This window comes from Leucoraja erinacea, chromosome 25 (assembly GCF_028641065.1).
Source record: "Leucoraja erinacea ecotype New England chromosome 25, Leri_hhj_1, whole genome shotgun sequence".
NCBI lineage: Eukaryota > Metazoa > Chordata > Chondrichthyes > Rajiformes > Rajidae > Leucoraja > Leucoraja erinaceus.
Window position 1 is genome coordinate 15,094,851 of NC_073401.1, and position 20,187 is coordinate 15,115,037.

The 20,187-nt window shown below is 43.6% G+C and overlaps 1 protein-coding gene across 1 annotated transcript in view; it reads left to right on the forward strand.

The window, feature by feature from the left end:
• LOC129709443 (rasGAP-activating-like protein 1) overlaps positions 1–20,187 on the forward strand; it is a 125,773-nt gene that overhangs the window by 94,993 nt on the left and 10,593 nt on the right. The window contains exons 14-17 of the mRNA XM_055655845.1: positions 2,872–3,064; positions 8,785–8,922; positions 11,736–11,880; positions 19,945–20,117. Coding sequence (XP_055511820.1) covers positions 2,872–3,064; positions 8,785–8,922; positions 11,736–11,880; positions 19,945–20,117 — 649 coding nt within the window. The remainder of the gene's footprint in view (positions 1–2,871; positions 3,065–8,784; positions 8,923–11,735; positions 11,881–19,944; positions 20,118–20,187) is intronic.

Genomic DNA, 20,187 nt, shown 5'->3' on the forward strand with positions numbered 1-20,187 from the left:
GCGGTTCGACATCCGTAGGTGCCCGCCCCAAAATGGGCGCATACTCCGGGTTGGCGCCAAGTTGCGGCGCCGCTGCTACTCTCTGTTGGTTGTCGTTCGCCTGACTGAGGTGAGTTGCCAGGGCTCACCACGGGGAGGTCGACAACATGAGCCCCATGGATAGTGTAAATTCACAGAGTTCTTTTCTCGTGGTAGGGGAATCGAGACTAGAGGGCATCGGTTTTAGGTGAGAGTGAAAAGATTAAAAAAGAACCTGAGGGGCAACTTTTTCACAGAGGGTGGTGGGTGTTTGGAACGAGAGCCAGAGGAAGTAGTTGAGGCAGGTATCATAACAGGATTTAAAAGGCATTAGGACAGATACATGGATATGAAAGGTTTGGAGGGATTCAGGCTAATAGCAGGGTAAGTTTACATGGGGGCATTTTGCTTGGCATAGACAGGTTGGGCCGAACGGCCTGATTCCATGCCCTGATTCTTTTCACAATTGCAAATGTGACCAACCGTGCCACCAGGCAAGTTGATAAATATCCTGCAGTGAAGCTTGTTACATTCTCGTGAAGATAATAATCAGAATAAATAACTCGCAGTACACGTTTCTTCTTAACATTTTGTCAAAATACTAATGAGGTTCTTAGGAGAACGTTACAGGTGGAAATAATTTTAATGAGCTTTTGATCCAAAAGAAACTGTTCCCTTCGAAGTTAAACAGGTCAAGAAGTTAATTACACTGAAGACAGAATATTATTTGATGCCATAATGAAACTGTTTAATAATCTGCCACTTATCCACATATGACTGGTTGATTATGGTTGCTAAGTTACCACTCTGGTACTAGGGCAAGTTCTGCATTTCCTGCAGACAACATCCTAATCTGCTTGTGTGCACAAGAAATCTGCTTCACAGTCGAATATTTGCTGCTGTTTGTTTAATGTTTTTAGGCTTATTATGCACCTGAGCACCGCGCTTATTCCCACTTCTTGCTTTAAGTGTTGTCCGTTGAGCCAGAACCTTATCTTTCACTGACCCTGAAGGTAGTTCAGTATCGTGAGGAGTCGTCGTGATGTAAAATTGAGAGAGCAATGAACTCATTAAACAAGAACAGAAAGTCATGAATTTCCATTTCTGGAAATGTAAAACAAAGGGAAATATAATGAATGTCAGAAAGACTCGGCAGGTCAGTCAGTATCCGTGATGTGAATTAATGCGTTGAGGTATTAGATTTAACTCCTGGAAGGCTGGTCAAAGAGTCAACTTGTCTAATGGCAGAGGCATGAGGTCCATCAGCACATTACCCTGTGTGACCAGCAAGCAGCCTGATCTGTGGCAGGATGGACCCAGAAAGGAGCAGTGTTTGTGGAGGGAGTAGACACATTCCATGTCATTCCAAGGATTTCACATCATAAGTTCATAGTTCATAAGTCGTAAGAGCAGAATTAGGCCAATCAGCCTTTTGAGTCTACTCCGCCAGTCCATCATGACTGATCTATCTTTCCTTCTCAACCCCAGATCTCCATAACCCTTGAGTCCCTTACTAATCAAAAATCTGTCAATCTCTGCTTTAAAAAATATCCAATGACTTGGCCTCCACAGCTGTATGTGGCAATGAATTCCTCAGATTTGCCATCCTCCGAATAAAGAAATTCTTCCTTATCTCCTTTCTAAAGGCAAATCCTTTTATTCTGAGGCTATGCCCTCTGGCCGTAAGATCAACCAAAGTTATTTAAAATAGTCTAATTTTGCTCCTAATTTACCCGTCTCCTACCTCTTGCCAAATAATCTTGTAAAACGCCTTTTCCCGATTTAGTACCTTCTCCCAGTATCTAGGTCTTATCTTGGTCTTAAAAGCCCATTGTTCTGGCATCTCCACTGGATTGGTGTCGTAGGTGTCGGCCTGGCCTGGACATACTGTCTTATGTTTGATGCCGCATAATACTTATTCAAGTAGGAAGGAGGTATTCCTTAATCTAAATCAAATATAGTTCCTTTCTCATTTAATCAATCCCTCTATTTCTTCAAATAGATTATCCTCCCATACACGTTTTATTGGTTAACTTTACTGCAGTAAAAACAGCAGAAATAACTGTGCTCCAGAGGTCTGCGTGTAACATACAGCCTTTTCATTACTTTATTGCATATGCCTTCAAAACCTAGCTAATTATTAAATCTGGCTTGCCTTATTTGTTAATGCACAACACAGGCATTTCTCAGAGTTAAATAATAATTGTGAGATTTTCCTGCGTAGATTCTAAACTTAATTTTCAGCGTTCTCAGTTTAGTTTAGAGATACAGCATGGAAACAGGCTCTTCAGTCTGTTGAGTCCAGTCTGACCATTGATGAACTCTTCACACTAGTTCTCTGTTGTCCCATTTTCTCATCGCTCTCTACACATTAGGGGCAATTTACAGTGGCCAATTAACCTACAAACCTGCATGTCTTTGGGATGTGGGAGGAAACCGGATCACCCAGACGATACCCATGCTGTCACAGGGAGAACGTGCAAACTCCACACAGACAGCACCCAACGTCAGGATCAAATCCAGGTCTCTGGAAAACATTTCTCCAATGAAATTAACGTTTCCAATAGACCACTAAACAACACGATGAAAGGAGGTGTGGATTGGCTATAGCATGTTAGCCAATTCGAATGTTTAGTATTTATAACCCCGCCTAATTATAACATTCATAGTGTAAGATCCTACCCACTGTCTACCAGTTAGAGTAGCAGTGTGAACGTGTGCTGACCTGCTATGTAGTTAGTGACCTGAACAATAAAGATGCTTGTGTTTCAACCTGTGTGAGTTTGAGCTCTTTACAGGAGGGGGATAAATGGAAGGTACCTACGATGACTAATATTTTTGTTGATCTGGAAGGAGAATCTATTTCAAAGGGGGCCATTCAGAAGCCAACGTGAGAGAATGGAGCCAGGAGATGTTAAAGTCATACCTGAGTGATGTGATAGATGCCATTGTGAGTTCTGTGGAACAATGCCCAGCCGTGATGAGAGTTGCGTTCAAACAACTGCACAAACGAGTGGCAGAGCAGTTTCCCGAAGCCGAGAATGAGGTAAGTCCCAGCAAGGATGTAATTAGACCTCAAGGAAGCTCCAGCAAAGAGATAATTAGACCTAGTGGAAATCACAGCAAGAGGGTACTTGGACATTTAGACAGAGTGAGATATTAATAATTAAACAATGATGGGAGTGAATAGGTAATTGGGCAACCAGATCACCCCAATGGGCCATAAATTAGAACAAGGAGATCCCAGTGAGGGAGAAACCAGGAGGAGAGCTCAGAAACCACAAAGACTGGCCCTTTGACCCACTTAGCCCATGCAAAACAAGATGGTATATTGTGTTACTCCATGTACTCTACCAAATCCTTTCAATCCACATATCTGTGGATTTAAATGTCTTTTAAAAGTCAGATAGCTTCCTCTGGCAGATTGTTCTAGGTCTGGCCTACCTTCCAAGTGTAAATATTCCCCCTGAGAAGCTCCTTAAATCTGTCCACTCTCACCTTAAGCCTCTGCCCTCTGGTTCCAGAATCCTCCACCCTGTGGAAAAGGTCTGTGTGTTGACTTTATCCGTGCCCCTCAATAAGTTCACCCCTCAGCCTCCTAAGCCCCAAAGTCCCAGTCTGTCCTACCTCTCCCCATAACTCAAGTCAACAAGATCAGGTAATGTCCTGGTGAATCTCTTCTGCTCCCTTTCCCATCTAAAGCCGTGTGATGATTCCATGGTTTCTTCAAAGTAATTAGAAATTAAAACTTCACCAAAATTCAATAAACTCTTGATTGAAACTCTCCACCAATCAATAAGCAGTAGATGCATGAGTAGGCCATTTGGCCCTTCGAGCCAGCACCGCCATTCAATGTGATCATGTCTGATCATCCCCAATCAGTACCCCGTTCCTGCCTTCTCTGGAATTCGCTGCCACAGAAAGTAGTTGAGGCCAGTTCATTGGCTATATTTAAGAGGGAATTAGATGTGGCCCTTGTGGCTAAAGGGATCAGGGGGTATGGAGAGAAGGCAGGTACAGGATACTGAGTTGGATGATCAGCCATGATCATATTGAATGGCGGTGCAGGCTCGAAGGGCCGAATGGCCTACTCCTGCACCTAATTTTTATGTTTCCCCATATCCCATGACTCCGCTATTTTTAAGTGCGGACAATCAGTCTGAAGAAAGGTCCTGAACCGAAAAATAGTCTGTCCACTGAGTTCTTTGTGATTAACTTTACATATTATTTTCTATTTGATCAAAATGAGATCAACCTTAACATCTTCCCTGAACCAAGCCTGAGTTTTATATTATGAACCCTATTCCACACCATCTAACCTCTACCCATTTTTGCCACAATGCCTCTCTCTCTGCTGTCACATCGATATACCAGCAGCGCAGTTGCAGAAGAAAGTACACATGAACCTCAGTCTCACCTGGAAGAGCTGCGGGGTCAATATCAGTCCATTGAATTGATTGAAAGATACAGCAGGGAATCTGACCTTTGGCACACTGAGTCCACGCCAACCATCGATCACCCATTCACACTAGCTATCCCATTTTTTCATCCACCTCCTAAAGGCAATTTACAGAGGCCAATTAACCTACAAACATGCACGTCTTTGCTATGTGGGTGGAAAACGCAGCACCCGGAGGAAACTCAGGGAGAACGTGCAAATTCTGCACAGACACACATAGAATTAAGAGTACATATTATCATATGTCCCAAAACGGCACAATGAAATTCTCACAAGCACTAGAGATCCGTGATCGATCCTGATCTCGGCCGTTTTGGGACATATGATAATATGTACTCTTAATTCGGCATCTCGGTGTTGAGAGGCAGCAGCTCTACCAGCTGCACCACTGTTAACCTGTAACACCAGTGAGTTTGAATAATAATAATAATGCTAAATAACGCCTTTCTGAGAGATGTATACTTGAAACAAAGTTCTTGCAGCATTAAATTAAAATTATTATTTTGGTTTTGACACTTCTGAATGAGTCATTGTTACAAATATATCTGTAGTCACCGCTGAAGCGATGTTCAGATTACCCAGTGGGTACCAAAGCCAGCTTCACTGTCACAAGCAACTGAGAACATAACTTCATAAACATTGTGTTTCTGTTGCTGAATAATACATGTTCTGAGCTACCAAACTCAAGGGAATTGAAAGTACATTTTATAAAAGCTGGAAGATTTTTTTCACGCCTGCTTTCATGTTGAAATATTGCTGGGGCTCCTTATTGTCACAGTGTGATGTTGTGTCACGCACGGAGTGGCAGCCTGTGTTGTCTTTGCATCCCTTTGATTCTTGTTGTTTGAATATGTGTGCGTGATATATATACTAGACCAAGTGGGACCCGTTGGGTCCCGTCCCCTCAACGCGGAGGGAGGGGGCAGCCTACGGCGTCAAACACACACTACCAACCCCTCATACACACATTAACCAACCCCCCCCCCCCCACACACACACACACCAACCACCCACCCCATTGATATTATATTAATATTATTCATTCACTCCTTTCACCATATCCTCTGCTCTATCCACTCACGTATAGCCCCCAACTCGCAGCCGCGGCTAATGTTTTATACCTTTCCCCAGATCTGTGTCTCGACACAATCCTGTCTTGGAGGTCCACGGACAATTCCTTCGTCTTCATGGCTTGGTTTTTGCTCTGACATGCACTGTCAACTGTGGGACTTTCTATAGAAAGATGTGTGCCTTTCCAAATCATGTACAATAATTTACCACTGGTGGACCCCAATCAAGTTGTAGAAACATCTCAACGATAATCAATGCAAACAGGATGCACCCAAGCTCAATTTTGAGTGCCATAGCAAAGGGTCTGAATACTTATGTAAATGTGACATTTCAGTCATTTCTTTTTAATTGCAAACATTTCTAAACACCTGTTTTCACTTCTTTGTTCTGGGGTATTGTGTGTAGATTGATGATAAAAAAATGAATTTAATCCATTTTAAAATAAGGCTGTAACGTAACAAAATGTGGAAAAAGTGAAGAGGTCTGAATACTTTCTGAATGCACTGTATATATATATATATACATATATATGTGTGTGTGTGTATGTACTTGTGAGTATGTGTGTATATATACACAGTGAAGTTTTTTTTCTTCTCGTTTATCATATTGTTTACAATGTACTATGTTTACATATTCTGTTGTGCTGCAGCAAGTAAGAATGTCATTGTTCTATCTGGGACACAGGACAATAAAACACTCTTGACTCTTGATTCATGTAATGAGACGTGTGCAGGGGAAAGGGAAGCCGGCAGGTTTGACAGAAAAAGACACAAAGTGCTGGAGTAACTCAGCGGGTCAGGCAGCATCTCTGGAGAATGTGGATCAGTGACGCTTCGGGGTTGGTACCCTTCTGTAGACTGATTGTTGGGGGGGGTGAAAGCTGGAAGAGAGGAAGAGCAGAACAAAACGTGGCAGGTGAACACCGGCAAGGTGGTGCTCTTAATAGGCAGATGGTCGGACAAGGGGCAGAGATAAAAAAAATACACATGGCTGTTGTAGCGAATCTGAGTCCAAAATGTTTTGGTTTTGTATAGTTTATTGTCACGTGTACAGTGGAAAGCTTTTTTGTTGCATGCTATCCAATCAGCGGGATTACAATCAAGCTGTCCACAGTGTCCATATACAGGATAAAGGGAATAATGACCAGTGCAAGATGAAGTCCAGTGAAGGCCAATTCAAGGTAGTCTGAGGTCTGAGGTAGCGTGGTAGATGGGAGGTCAGGACAGCTCTCTGGTTGGTGATGGAATGGTTTGTAGAGCAGAAGAGGGTGAGCAGTGAGAGAGGTTATCATGGAACTCCCATGGGGGAGAGGAGGAGAACTTCAAAATAGTAATATCTTGCAATTTTGCAGTGGAGCAGTCCAAATGTAGATACTGGGCCTGCAAATGCAGGTTTGCAAAAAAAAAAGACACAAAGTGCTGGAGTAACTCAGCAGGACAGGCAGCATCATTGGAGAACATAGATAGAGTTTGACAATGCCAGCGTCTCTCTAGGAAATAGTTTGAACATAATTCAGCATGGCAAAGTGGCGCAGGGTTAGAGCTGCTGCCGAGTTGCGGCCTGTTTTAATCCTTACTACGGGTGATATCTGTACGTAGTTTGTACGATCCCCCTGTAGCTGCGTGGGTTTTCTTCGGGTGCTCCGGTTTCCTCCCACATTCCAAAGACGTACAGGTTTGTAAGTTAATTGAACCCTGTAAATTGCCTCTTGCATGTAGGATAGAACTAGTGTATGGGTGATCGCTGGTTGGTGGGCCAATGGGCCTATTTCCAGACTGTATTACTAAACTAAACTAAACTGAATTGACCAGCTATTTCAAAGGCAATAGGCCAAGCAGTCTTATTCTGGGTAGTCATCTTAACTTGTTTTGCGTAACAAGGTAAAAATGAAGCATAATGGCAATGTGCAGGTACACTTGTGTACCAAGGTGAATGTGGTTTGATCAATCATAAGTGCTGCATCAAAATATAATGTCCTTCTGAAAAAAATACATTGACCGAAAATTTACAAATGAAACAATGGTGAATGGTTCACTGTTCTTAATTTGTGAAATTTAAGTGTAAGGAGAAATATTTAATAAGAATCTGAAAGGTGTATGGAACGAGCTGGCAGAGGAGGCAGGTACTATAATTGGACAGGTATATGGATAGGAGGGATTTAGAGGGATTTGGGCCAAATGCAGGCAGGTGGGATTAGTGTAGATAGGGAATGTTCAGTGACATGGGCAAGTTAGGCTGAAGGTCCTGCTTACGTGCTGGATGACTCTATGACTCTAATTTCTGGGGACTAGAGATACATCATTAACGGCACCAAATCAGAAACTCCTCTCAGGGAAACCCTGTCCCACGTCTCTGAAAAGCCCTTTTAAAATCTTTGAAGCTCTATAAACTCCAGCAAGAATTCTTTCAAAGTTGTATATCGTTGAATGAAATATAACTTAATTTTTAATGGCATACCAGGAAAGTATTAATACTAAATGTTGCTCTGACCCAGAATAATACATTTTGTAACTGACATATTCTGTCAGAATAATTATTTCATTTTCCCCATTTAGAAAAACAATTACTTTTTTTTCCAAAGTTTTATGTATGACATCTCGGTTTATCAAACCCATTCAATATTTTTGAAATTGTATCTTTTAATTATTGTTTTGCTGTGTTCCTCATTGTGGTGGGCTGCACACATCATTATCAGTAACACTAAGCAACACAGATCCCCTGAAGCACAATAGAATTAACTCCTGGGAAGGTAATCAATGGTACTATGGCACTTTATTTGTCACATGTACCAAGGTACAGTGAAATTTATTTTTTTATTCAGTTCAGTACAAGTATCACTATATATAAGCACTTAGATACATCTCAGATACATACTTAGATAATCATCTCAGATACTCTACAAGTGTAGTACACTGAGACAGTATACAGAGTCGCCAATTTGGCGCTATTTTCAAGTCCCAGTTGTTGTATTTTCAGGGTTCTTGACCTGAACATGAAGGCCCGTTGTCATGGTGACTTGGCAGGGTCGGCCTGGCCAAGTGTGGCTGTGGTGTCCTCCGCTGCTGCTCCATCGTTGCGTGCTTCGTCTGGTCCATGTTCTCGGCCTCTTGTAGCGGTGCCCGGTCAAGTGAGATCAGATGTTAACCCAGGGTCTGGTTAATGCAGCAGGGAATGGGCTTCTGTTCGGGTCTCTGACTGTGAGGCTCATATATATATCTTTGTAATTTTCCTTCCAGGATGTAAAGTACTTGGCTATCAGTGGTTTCCTGTTCCTGAGGTTCTTTGCTCCAGCTATTTTAACTCCAAAACTCTTCAAACTCCGAGATCATCACGCTGATACGAGGACAGGGAGAACTCTGCTACTTTTAGCAAAGGTAATTATTTTCCTCCTATTTCTCATCTGTCCAACGCAGAGAATCGGATGCTGGTCCACCGCTGATTTTCAGGCACCTTTGGCTCCAGAAAGAGCCTTGCTGAAATATCCATTTTGCCGGACTGACAAAGGTCACAACCTTGGGAGGGAGATGAGATACCGGCCCACAAAGTCAGCGTTGGAAGTTGGCTATGGGAACGGATCTGCCAGCTCTGGCCAGGCCAAAGGCCAGGCCGCTGGGGGAAATTTCGACCCATCGATCGGCACAGATGTCTCGATGAGGTCGAGATCGGCCTCCTCATCTGGCCTAGGTGCCACATTTGTGGGGGTGCTTCCGGGGGGAGATTTCAAGTGCACTCTTGTAAATTTGTCTGGATTAAAGTTGCCAAAAAATCAGTGGTGGACCTCTATATGCAAAGGTGTATATGTTATTGATGATCATGTGACCATACTGTTTGAGCAGTCTACCATATAAATCTTAAGGAGTTTAGATTAGAGATACAGCATAGTAATAGGCCTTGGGCCCACTGAGCCCCTGCCGATCATTGATCACCCATTCACACAGTTCCTGTGTGACAAAAAGTGTGAGATAAGGAGATAAAGATGGAAGAGGCGGGAAATGTGTTGCCAGGGGAAGGACTATGTATCCACCTGTCACTCCCCATGCCTGGTCCCACTCCCATCTCTTTTCCAGCCTACGCCCCCCTACTACAATCAATCTGAAGAGGCAACCCAACCCAAAATCATCACCTATCCATGTTCTCCAGAGATGCTGCCTGACACATTGAATTACTCCAGCTCTTTGGTCTTTTTTATGGTAAACCAGCATCTGCAGTTCCTAGGCTTTCCTATGTTCCATCTGGTCCAACAGCAGAGGAATGTGCTAAAGAACACCATAGGAAATTGGATTGGTGATGGTGTGAGTAAGGATACCCTGGATGGGAATGATCTGGTACATTTACAGCCCCTGTTGTTCACAGTGTGGCCTTCAGCATGTAGGAGAGATCAGAACCAACTCCTGTTGGAGCATCAACGCTCCTGGTGTCAGTTTCAAACAGTGTCAATTTCCAATGATCAATTTTCACATTTCCAATTTGCATTCCAACAGATCCATCATCGTAATTTCATTAATCATTTGATAGGACTTTCCCTCCACTGTACATTTCAGGGATACAGCATGGGAACAGGCCCTTCAGCCCACTGAGTCCGCACTGACCACGATCAGCTGTACACTAGTTCTATGTCCAACACACTAGGAGCAATTTGCAGAAGTTAATTAACCTACAAACCTGCACATCGTTGGAATGTGGGAGAAAACCGGAGCACCCGGAGAAAATCCACGTGGTCACAGGGAGAATGTACAACTCGTTATAGACAGCACCCGTAGCTAGGATCGAATCCGGGTCTCTGCACTGTAAGGCAGCAACTCTACCACTGTGCTACTGTGCCACTCTGGTACACTCGGAAGGTGATACCTGGGAGTCTGTTAATATTAGAAGCCAAGGGTGTGGGATTTCATTGTGGTCTAAAGAATTAGTACAGGACGGCCCTGAGAATATTCTATTTCTCGTGCTTTTATTTAATTAACTTTGATATACTTGGCTTCAGGTCAGAGATTTTGCCAGGCCCACTATTGCAATATTTCTATTCTTCATTCAAACTACATGTATTTGTTTCCTGGCTACAAAGAAATGTCAGTTGGGAAGCAGTCACCATCCACTCAGTGGCATTCTAGTATTACACACGGTGCAGGCATAAAGAATGCAGAAAGATAACTCCGTCCCAGCTGTCGATCTTCAGTTAAAGGGTTCAGCACCAAAATGAATTTATTTTTCCTGTGTAAATACCTCATGTCAACATTTTATTCATTATTCATTAACGTTTCCATTGTAATTTCAGCGATAAGATGATATGAAGTCAATTATCACCTACATGGTGACATTCCGCCATTAATTCTCCACATTTAAAGGCATTGGGACAGATATCGTGTGTGTTGTGTTCTTTATTTTATTGTCTGGCTGTAAGGTGATCACATTTCACTGTGCCAACTGGCACATGTGACAAATAAATGTATCTTGTATCTTGTATTATGATAGGAAGCGTTTTGAAGGCTATGGGACAAATGCGGACAAATGGGACTTGCCCAGTAAGCTGACTTGGTTGGCAGGGACAAAGTGGGCCAAAGGGTCTGTTTGTGTGTTGTACATCTCTATCACTCTAAGATGATGGTGGTGGCATTGGAAAGAAGCCCTATTGGAAATGTTTGAGACTATTGAGAATGCAGAGATGATGGACAGCTATCTCACAATATAAAAAGTTATTTTCAAGTTCTCTTGTGAACAGGTTCAAGCTGATTTGGTTCCGTCTGATTAATACAGTAATGGAATGAAAGTAGGGCCTACTGGAGGTAGGGTAGATTAGCCCAGATGTGAAAGGGTAAAACACAAAGCACTGCAGTAATGCAGTCGGGCATCATCTGTAGGTAAGTGACGATTCAGTTTGCGATCCTTCTTCCGATTGATTGTGGAAACAAAGAACAGTAGATGCTGGTTAATACACAAAAGGACACAACGTGCTGGAGTAACTCAGCGGAGAAGCCAGAGTCACCTATCCATGTTCTCCAGAGATGCTGCCAGTTACTCCAGCACTTTGTGTCTTTCTTTCTAAATACAGCATCTGCATTTCCTTATGTCATCATTCTATGCCTTTCAGTCACAGTGTATGGTCTATAAATTTGAAATCAATTCAATCAGAGGCGTGGATAAGCAAATGGCTTTGGGACAGTAATGGGTCTGTTTGTATGTTCTCTTTCAGGCTGTTCAGAGTATCGGTAACCTGGGGCTGCAGCTGGGGTATGGGAAGGAGATCTGGATGACCCCCCTCCATCCATTCATTCTGCAGAGCGTTAGCTGTGTGAAGGACTTCCTTGATAAACTCATAGACATCGATAATGAAAATGGTGAGACTTCTGTTTCCCTAAATTAAGACAATATGGTGTATCTTAGATTCAATTACATGCTCCATAATATGATTACCTTCTTACAAGGCAGGCACAGTCCAGTGTTCCAGTCTGCTCCCAGCACACTGGGCTCAGAGTTTACACATTAGACTTTGGAGATAGAGCACGGAAACAGACCCTTTGGCCCACCAAGTCAGCCTGGACCAGCGATCACCTCGTACACCAGTACTATCCTACACATTAGGGACAATTTACAATTTTACAGAAGCCAATTAATCTGCAAATCTGTACATCTTTGGAGTTGGGGAAGAAACCGGAGCCATCCGGAGAAAACCCACAGGGGGAAAGTACAAAGTCCGTGCAGAGAGTACCCGTGGTCAGGATCGAACCCGGGTCTTTGGTGCTGTAAGGCAGCAACTCTACTGCTGCACCACTGTGCCGCCCATGAAAGTGATGAAATGTGTGAATCACGTTTTATTATTGTAACACCTCTTACCTATGGCCTCTGCTATGGATACTGAAGTACAAATGGGCGGGCAGCACAGTGATGCAATTGGTAGAACCACTGCTTCACAAAGTCAGAGACCCGGGTTTGATCCTGTCCTTGGATGCTGTCTATGTGGAGTTTGCATGTTCTCCCTGTGACAGTGCGGGATTCCTCCCACATCCCAGAGACGTGCAGGTCTGTAGGTTAATTGACCTCTGTAAATTGCCCCTAGTGTCTTGGTAGTGGATAAGAAAGTGGGATAACATAGAACTAGTGTGAATGGGTGATCGATGGTCGGCGTAGACTTGGTGGACCAAAGCTGTTTCCGTGCAGTATCTCTAAACTAAACAAATATCTCGGCTGTTGCCCCACTGTTGGAGGCTCTGCTCTTTCAGAGGAGATAAGTCTGCTCTTTAAGTAAAGAGGAAAACAAAACATAAAATGGTGTTAATTTAAAGAGAAAGGAACTATTCCTGATATAAAGACACAAGAGATCATAGAATCTAGAATCTTCAGCAAAAGAATAACCCGCTGGGTCAGGTCAGCAGGTCAGGTAGCATTTTCCCAGCTGTAATCAGGCAACTAAACCATCATATCACAACTAGAGAGCGGTCCAGACCTACCATCTACCTCATATGAGGCCATTGATCTACCTTTAATCGGGCTTTAGTGGAGTGTAAATTATTCCCTTTATCCTCTATCTGTACACTGTGGACAGGTCGATTGTAATCATGTATAGTCTTTCCGCTGACTGAATAGCATGCAGCACCAAGCTTTTCACTGTACCTCGGTACACGTGACAATAAACTAAACTAGCATCTGCAGTGGGAATGGACAGAAATATGCGGGGGATGCAGTATTTTGCTCACTATTCCTGAAATTGAAATTAGAAGAATTTTAGATTGAGAAGGAAATTGAATGAATATTACTTTGCAAAAGATGACGGGGAGAATTTTGATTTAAACCCATAGACTACACGCCATGTTAAAGCAGAGAAGCTGCATGGCGTAGAGCACTCAGTAGCCCTCTTGACAACATTTTTGTCACCTGGTGTGACAAATTATGACATGGGATAGAGACACAGGCAACTGCAGATGTTGGTTTACAAAAAAAGACTCAAAGTGCTGGAGGAACTAGGCAGTTCAAGCAACAACTGTGGAGGAAAATAGACCGAGATCTATGGAGGAAACTGTTTGACCAAATGAGCTATTTCAGCGTTTGTCCTTTGCTCACCATCCTTGATATGTCTGAAGAAGGGTCCCGACCCGAAACATCGTCTGTCCATTCCCTCCACAGATGCTGCTTGAAAGTTTTCAGGTTAGCTGGTTAGCTCTGAGTATTTTTATGTCCCCAACTCAGGAAGTGGATATCACTTTAAACCAAATATAAGCTTTCCCCTGTCAAAAGATTTTTATGACACCTTATTGTAATCTTCCTAAAATTGCAACTGAACGTAGCATAAATCCCTGACAAACATTTGTTAGAAATTGTTTAATGATTAATCGAGTTTTCCAATAAACCTTCCTGTGCCACGTTCAATATCTTTTGAATCTATTTCCTGAACAAAACAAGCAATCTTGTGTCAGGAAGCTTTCATCTGTAATATTTTACTTGTATCAAATGAGAATCATGTTGTGGAGTGTGTGACCACCTTATGTAGATGGTCATCAGATTCCGATTCATTCAAATTCACAGCTTGAGGTGAATTTTATTGCGCCAACCATTGAGATTCGATGCCACAGATGGTGGCGGAGGCCAAGTCATTGGGTATTTTTAAGGCAGTGATTAACATATTCTTGATTGGCAAGGGTGGCAGGGGTTATTGGGGAGAAGGCACGAGAAAGATTGATCAACCATGATTGAATGATGGAGTAGACTCGATGGGCTGAATGGCCTAATTCTGCTCCTATGACTTATGAACTTCTGATGCATAGTTACGTAGATATTGATCATCACTACATCTTTATTTGGGAGGATACAAAAACAAGGAATTGCAGATGCTGGTTAACGAAAAAGGACTCAAAATGCTGGAGTAACAGGCAGGTCAGGCGGCATTCCTGGAGAACGTAGATCAGCCATGATCTTTGGCAGAGCAGTCTTGATGGGCTAAAAGGACGAATTCTGCTCCTATGTCTTATGGTCCTATGGTCACCTTTCCTATCTATGCACCTGTCCAAATGGCTTTTAAATGTTTATATGGTACTTGCCTGAATTACCTTGATAGGGTGAATGTACAGTCTTATCCCCAGGGGTAGCAGAGTCAAGAACTAGAAGGCATAGGTTTATGGTGAGAAGGGCAAGATTGAAAAAGAACCTGAGGGTCAATATTTTCACAGACGGTGGTGGGATAGTTGAGGCAAGTACAATACCAACATTTAAAAGACATTTGGACAGGTACTGGGATAGGAAATGGTTAGAGGGATATGGGCTAGGTACAGGTAAATGGGATTAGCTTGGTGAGAATGGACCAGTTGGGCTGAAGGGCCTGTTTCTGTGCTATTTATCTCCATGACTAAGACTGAAAGACAGAAAGTGAGGAGGCGAGGAAAACTGAATTGACTGGAGGAGATGTAAGAAAGAAATGAATGGGGATAAAATGGAAACAGAAAATATTTTTTGTAATAGTCTCTGGAGATGCAATGTGGAAACTGGCCCTTTGGCCCACCGAGTCCACGCTGACCAGCGATCACCCCATACACTAGCACTATCCTACATACTATGGGCAATTTACAATTTACAGAAGCCAATTAACCTAGAAACCTGTACGTCTTCGGGGTATGGGAGGAATCTGGAGCATCCGGAAAAACCCACGTGGTCTCAGAGAGAATGTACAACTCTGCACAGAACGCACCCATAGTCAGGATCGACCCTGGGTCTCTGGCACTGTGAGGCAGCAACTCTACAGCTGCGCCACTGTGTCTACACTGCGCCTCTTAGATTCATACAGCACGGACACAAGCATTTCAGCCCAAAATGCCACGTAAGCTGGTCCCATTTGGCCCATATCCCTCTAGGCCTTTCCTACCCATCATGTTGTCACGAAAATAATTGTCCAGCTGCATTCCTTTAATTTCTTTATGCAAAGATGCACTTCAGATGATTATCTGTTCATCCTGAGGAAATCAGATCTACCAGTAACACATCAAAGTTCCAATCTACAAGTCCTAGAATTGGTGGGAGTGATAGTTTGTTAATGATCAGTGACGGCACTATCGGGAACATTTGCAGCATTCTCCTTTACGTGACATTTCCGGGAAGTATAAAGTTCCATTTTATACAGTTCCACCATCAGTTTTTGTTTGCTTCACCCCCCCCCCACCTTCCCCTTCTCCCAACTCTTCCTCTCTCCACAGCTGCTGCCTGACCTGCTGAGCCTTTTTACCTTTTTACCATTCTGTTTTGGTTTCGTGATATTTCCACACTAAATTTAAGCTTGATGTTGCCAATTAGATTTGAAGCAGTCATGGTGAAAATCTTCCACAAATTCTTTCCTCTTTTTGGCGGTATCTGATAACATTCACCGGAGAACAGCTTGTTGCTGAGATACAGGTTGCCGTGGTGATCTGGTCTTCCTGGCCCGATGCTTAAATTTTGGGTGATTTACTGAAAGCACAATTACTTTCCCTCAGTTCACTGTGAGGGAGGCATGGATGGAGGGAGGGGTGGGAAGTGGGGGAAGTCTTGGGTCATATCTCCAGGTTTCTATTGCCCTGGCACTCCCCAACACTTGATCTGTGCTTCCTGCAGTACCGGCTTGCAGTGAATAATTTAAGTGCAACACATTCCTAGACTATCATTTAATGCTGGGAGGTGGTTTTCATGCAGTTGATATCCTGAAAACCAGCTGTGACTCTGGAGTGAGTTTTTGATGCATGCCCTGCAGTGCTTGATAAGTATGGATTTGGGTGATTTACCTATGAAAGCACAATTACTTTCCCTCAGTTCACTCACAGTGAGGGAGGCCATGGATGGAGGGAGGGGTGGCTCTTCAGGGGCCCACAGTCCATACCGACCAAGATCTCCAGGTTTTTCATTGATGCTTTGGCCCCTATTCCTCTAAACCTTTCCTATCCTAGAACCTGTCCAAATGTCTTTTAAATGTTGTTATAGTGCCTGCCTCAACTACCTCCTCTGGCAGTTCGTTCCATATCCCCACCATCCTCTGTGTGAAAAAAGTTGCCGCTCAGATTCCTATTCAATCTTTCCCCCCTCACTATCATTTAATGGCTGCTGAGGTTGATTCCCATGCAGTTCTACATTTCTCATGAAAACCAGCTGTGACCCTCTGCCTCCTGAGCTTTGATGCATGCCTGCAGTCTGCCTTGATGTCAGTATGGATTACTGTACTGGCACACAGTAATGAAGTCACTCACCTATGTGCAGTGCTGATGGCACATAGAGTCATAGTCGTTCAGCCACTCACAGTCATAAAGCCATTCATAGTGTCACACATCACTGAAACAGGCTCTTCAGCCCAACACATCCATACCGACCAAGGCACCCAATCCAATCTAGTTTCATTGATGCTTTGGCCCCTATTCCTCTAAACCTTTCATATCCTAGAACCTGTCCAAATGTCCTGACCCAAAATGTCATCTGTCCATTCCACCCGCAGATGCTGCCTGACCTGCTGAGTTCCTCCGGCACTCAAGATTAAGTTTTATTCCAGATTGCAGCATCTGCAGTGCCTTGCATCTCCAAGGTCCATTTAACATGTTTGCTATGGCATAGAATGGACATAGCATCATTTTAAAGTAAGGCACAAGGGATTAGTACAGATGGGTTGTTGATTATCAACATGGTTACGGAGGGCTGAAAGGTATTTTTCTGTCTTTACGACTCTAACTTTGGGCCGTTAATTGAACTGTGGAGGATCATTAAACGCTGCCATGTAGAGGTTCCATATGGCACCATTCTATCATGTAACTTTTATAGAGTTGTTGGGAATGGGTGATCGATGGTCTGTGCGGACTCTATGGGCGGAAGGGCCTGTGTCCATGCTGTATCTCTATACTGAACTAAGTTAAACTATGTCACCTTATTGTTGGAAAGGCAAAGCTGAATAAATATCTGAGGACTTTGACTATTTCCACTTTTTTGCAATGTTCCCTTTGTAGCAGTGCGTTCCATATATTTCTCCTCCATTGTGCAAACAACTTGTCCTGTTGATATAGTTGTTCCTGAGGGATGGATAAAACAAGAGCATTGATTTAGTTCAAAATGTGTGTGCAATGTTGCAATGTGTGGAACACTACTCCCTCCGGTGGCTATTGCGTAACATCTTGTGCCAATACCTTGTGACTGCTACTGATGGTTCGAGAGACTTGGTCACAGTCATAGAGTCGTACTGTATGGAGACAGGCCCTACCCTAATGTCCATGTTGACCAAGATGCCCCATCTACACTAGTCCTACCTGCCCACATTTTTCCATATCCCTCTAAACCTTTCCTATCCATGTGCCTGTCCAAATATCTCTTAAATGCTACTTATCTGCCTCATATACCTCATCTGGCAGCTTGTTCCCAGAGTGAAAATGTTGCCCCTCCGGTTCCCCCTTTCACCTTCTATCCATAACCAGTGGCGTAGCGTGGGTGGGGTGGGGGGGGGCAGAGGGGTGGTTGCCCATTTTTAGGGTCGCAAAAAAATTGTTGGATAAATTTTTTTTATAAAATGGCAAAAAAATTTGTTCAAAAGGCACCACCTCTTTGGCAGCCTCCCCCGGAATTATTGTAATAAAATGTCAGGTCGAGTGGCCACTGCCGCCGGAACGTGCCCCAGCTCCGAGTTCTGGTCGCCGCTGCCCCAGCTCCGATGCTGGGCGGCCGCTGCCGCTGTCAAAGCCGCCACCGCCGCTGTCCGCTGCCCGCCGCTGCCGCTGCCGCCAGCTCCGCCATTAGGCCTCGGCGCAGGCGGAGACGGGGGATACGACAAAAGAAGTCGCATCCCCCGAAGGAAGAGACCAAAAACGTGTCCCCCGCCACCCCATACACAACATAATAAACCAAAAATCAACTAAACAGGACAAAAGAACAACACAAAAAAAGAAGAAAAAACAGACAGACTGCAGGCGAGCCGCAGCTGCTAAGGCAGCTCCGCCATCTTTTTGTTTGGTTGAGAAAATAAATGCAAAACTTGGCTAGCCGCTAATGAGGAGGCGCAATATTTTAAACTGCTCCGGGCGCTCAAAACCCACCCTACGCCACTGTCCATAACCTTTGGCTCTTGATTCCCCTTGAGTTCCCTAGCCTGGGTAAAAACTGCATACACCCTGCTTGTTCTCCTGATGATTTTTACAGCTTCCTGCTCTCCAAAGAATAGGAAAGCCTACTCAACCCCTCCCTTTAATTCAGGCCCTTGAGTCCTGGCGACAACCTCATAAACCTTTCCATTGAAAGAAAGAAAATACATGTGCATTTCTGATTTATGTCCTTAGATGTGCATGCGTAGTAACAGAGCAGGTATTTTAACAGATTACTAGTCTGTAGCTCTTGATTAACGATTGAAGACTTTAGTTCAAATCTACCATGCACTCTGAGAAGTGAATTAAATACATATATCTTCAGGAAGGATGTAGAGGCTTTGTGAGAGTGCAGAAGAAGTTTACCAGAATGCTGCCTGAATTAGAGAGTAATAGCTAACAGGAGGTTGGACTTTTTCTCCGAAGAGCGTTTTCTCTGGAGCATTGGTTGATGAGGGGAGACCTGATAGATGTATCTTCACAGCCATTGCAGGTGCCGATCACTCTCTCTGCAAAAGACTTACCCAACCTATCTCCTTTAAACGTCCTTTAAAGACTCTGACTGTCTACCTTATCTATGCCTTTCAGGATTTTGTAAACTTCCATCAGGTCTGCCCGCAATCTCCGGCGTCCAGAGAAAACAATCCAAATTTGACCAACCTCTCCCTGTAGCTAATACCCTGTAACCAAGGCGTCATTCTGGTAAACGTCTTCTGCAACCGTTCTAAAGTCTTCACATCCTTCCTGTAACAGAGCAACCAGAACTGCACACAATACTCCATATGTGACCTGACCAAAGTCTTTGTACATCTCAGTTCAGTTTAGTTTATTGTCACGTGTACTGATGTACAATGAAAAGCTTTTGTTGCGTGCTAACCAGTCAGCAGAAAGACAATACACGGTTACAGTCGATTAATTTACATTCAGTATAGATTGAAATGTTGCTGTAGGAATAGAGATTTAAGAGTGTGGAGCGATTGTAATATGAGTTTATAGATCTGCTTCTGTGGCTACCATGCAGTCACCTGGGGTGGGCGCCTTCTTGATAGCATCTTCATTAACGATGTTGAAAAGATTCCTGAATGAATGTGGAACTCGAACTGAATTGTGCCCTGTCTCCATACAATGGGCAATCCATTTTACAGTAGTAATTCTAAATGTTGCACTTTGATGCTTACTGGAAATATCTGTGCAGCATTGTGCATCGATGCCACAGTTGCAAGGAAGCACACGTTGGAATTAGCGGACGTGTATTTCTCATGCTAAAAGTTCATCTGAGGTGGCTGTCGAGTAAGTGGGAGAGAGAACCAGAGTTCATGCTGTCTTGTTTCTCCACAGCTGCAGACCTGCAGCCACGCTTGACCTTCCACCCATCACTGACCATTAAGGAAGGCTACCTCCACAAACGCAAAGCTGAAGATGTCAACCTTGTTACTCGCTTCACCTTTAAAAAGCGCTACTTCTGGCTCAGCAGTGAAAGCCTATCGTATGCCAAGTCTTCCGATTGGCAGGTAAGAGGGGAAGAGCTGTTACAATAATAAAATGTGATTCACACATTTCATGGGTAGCACAGCGGTAGGT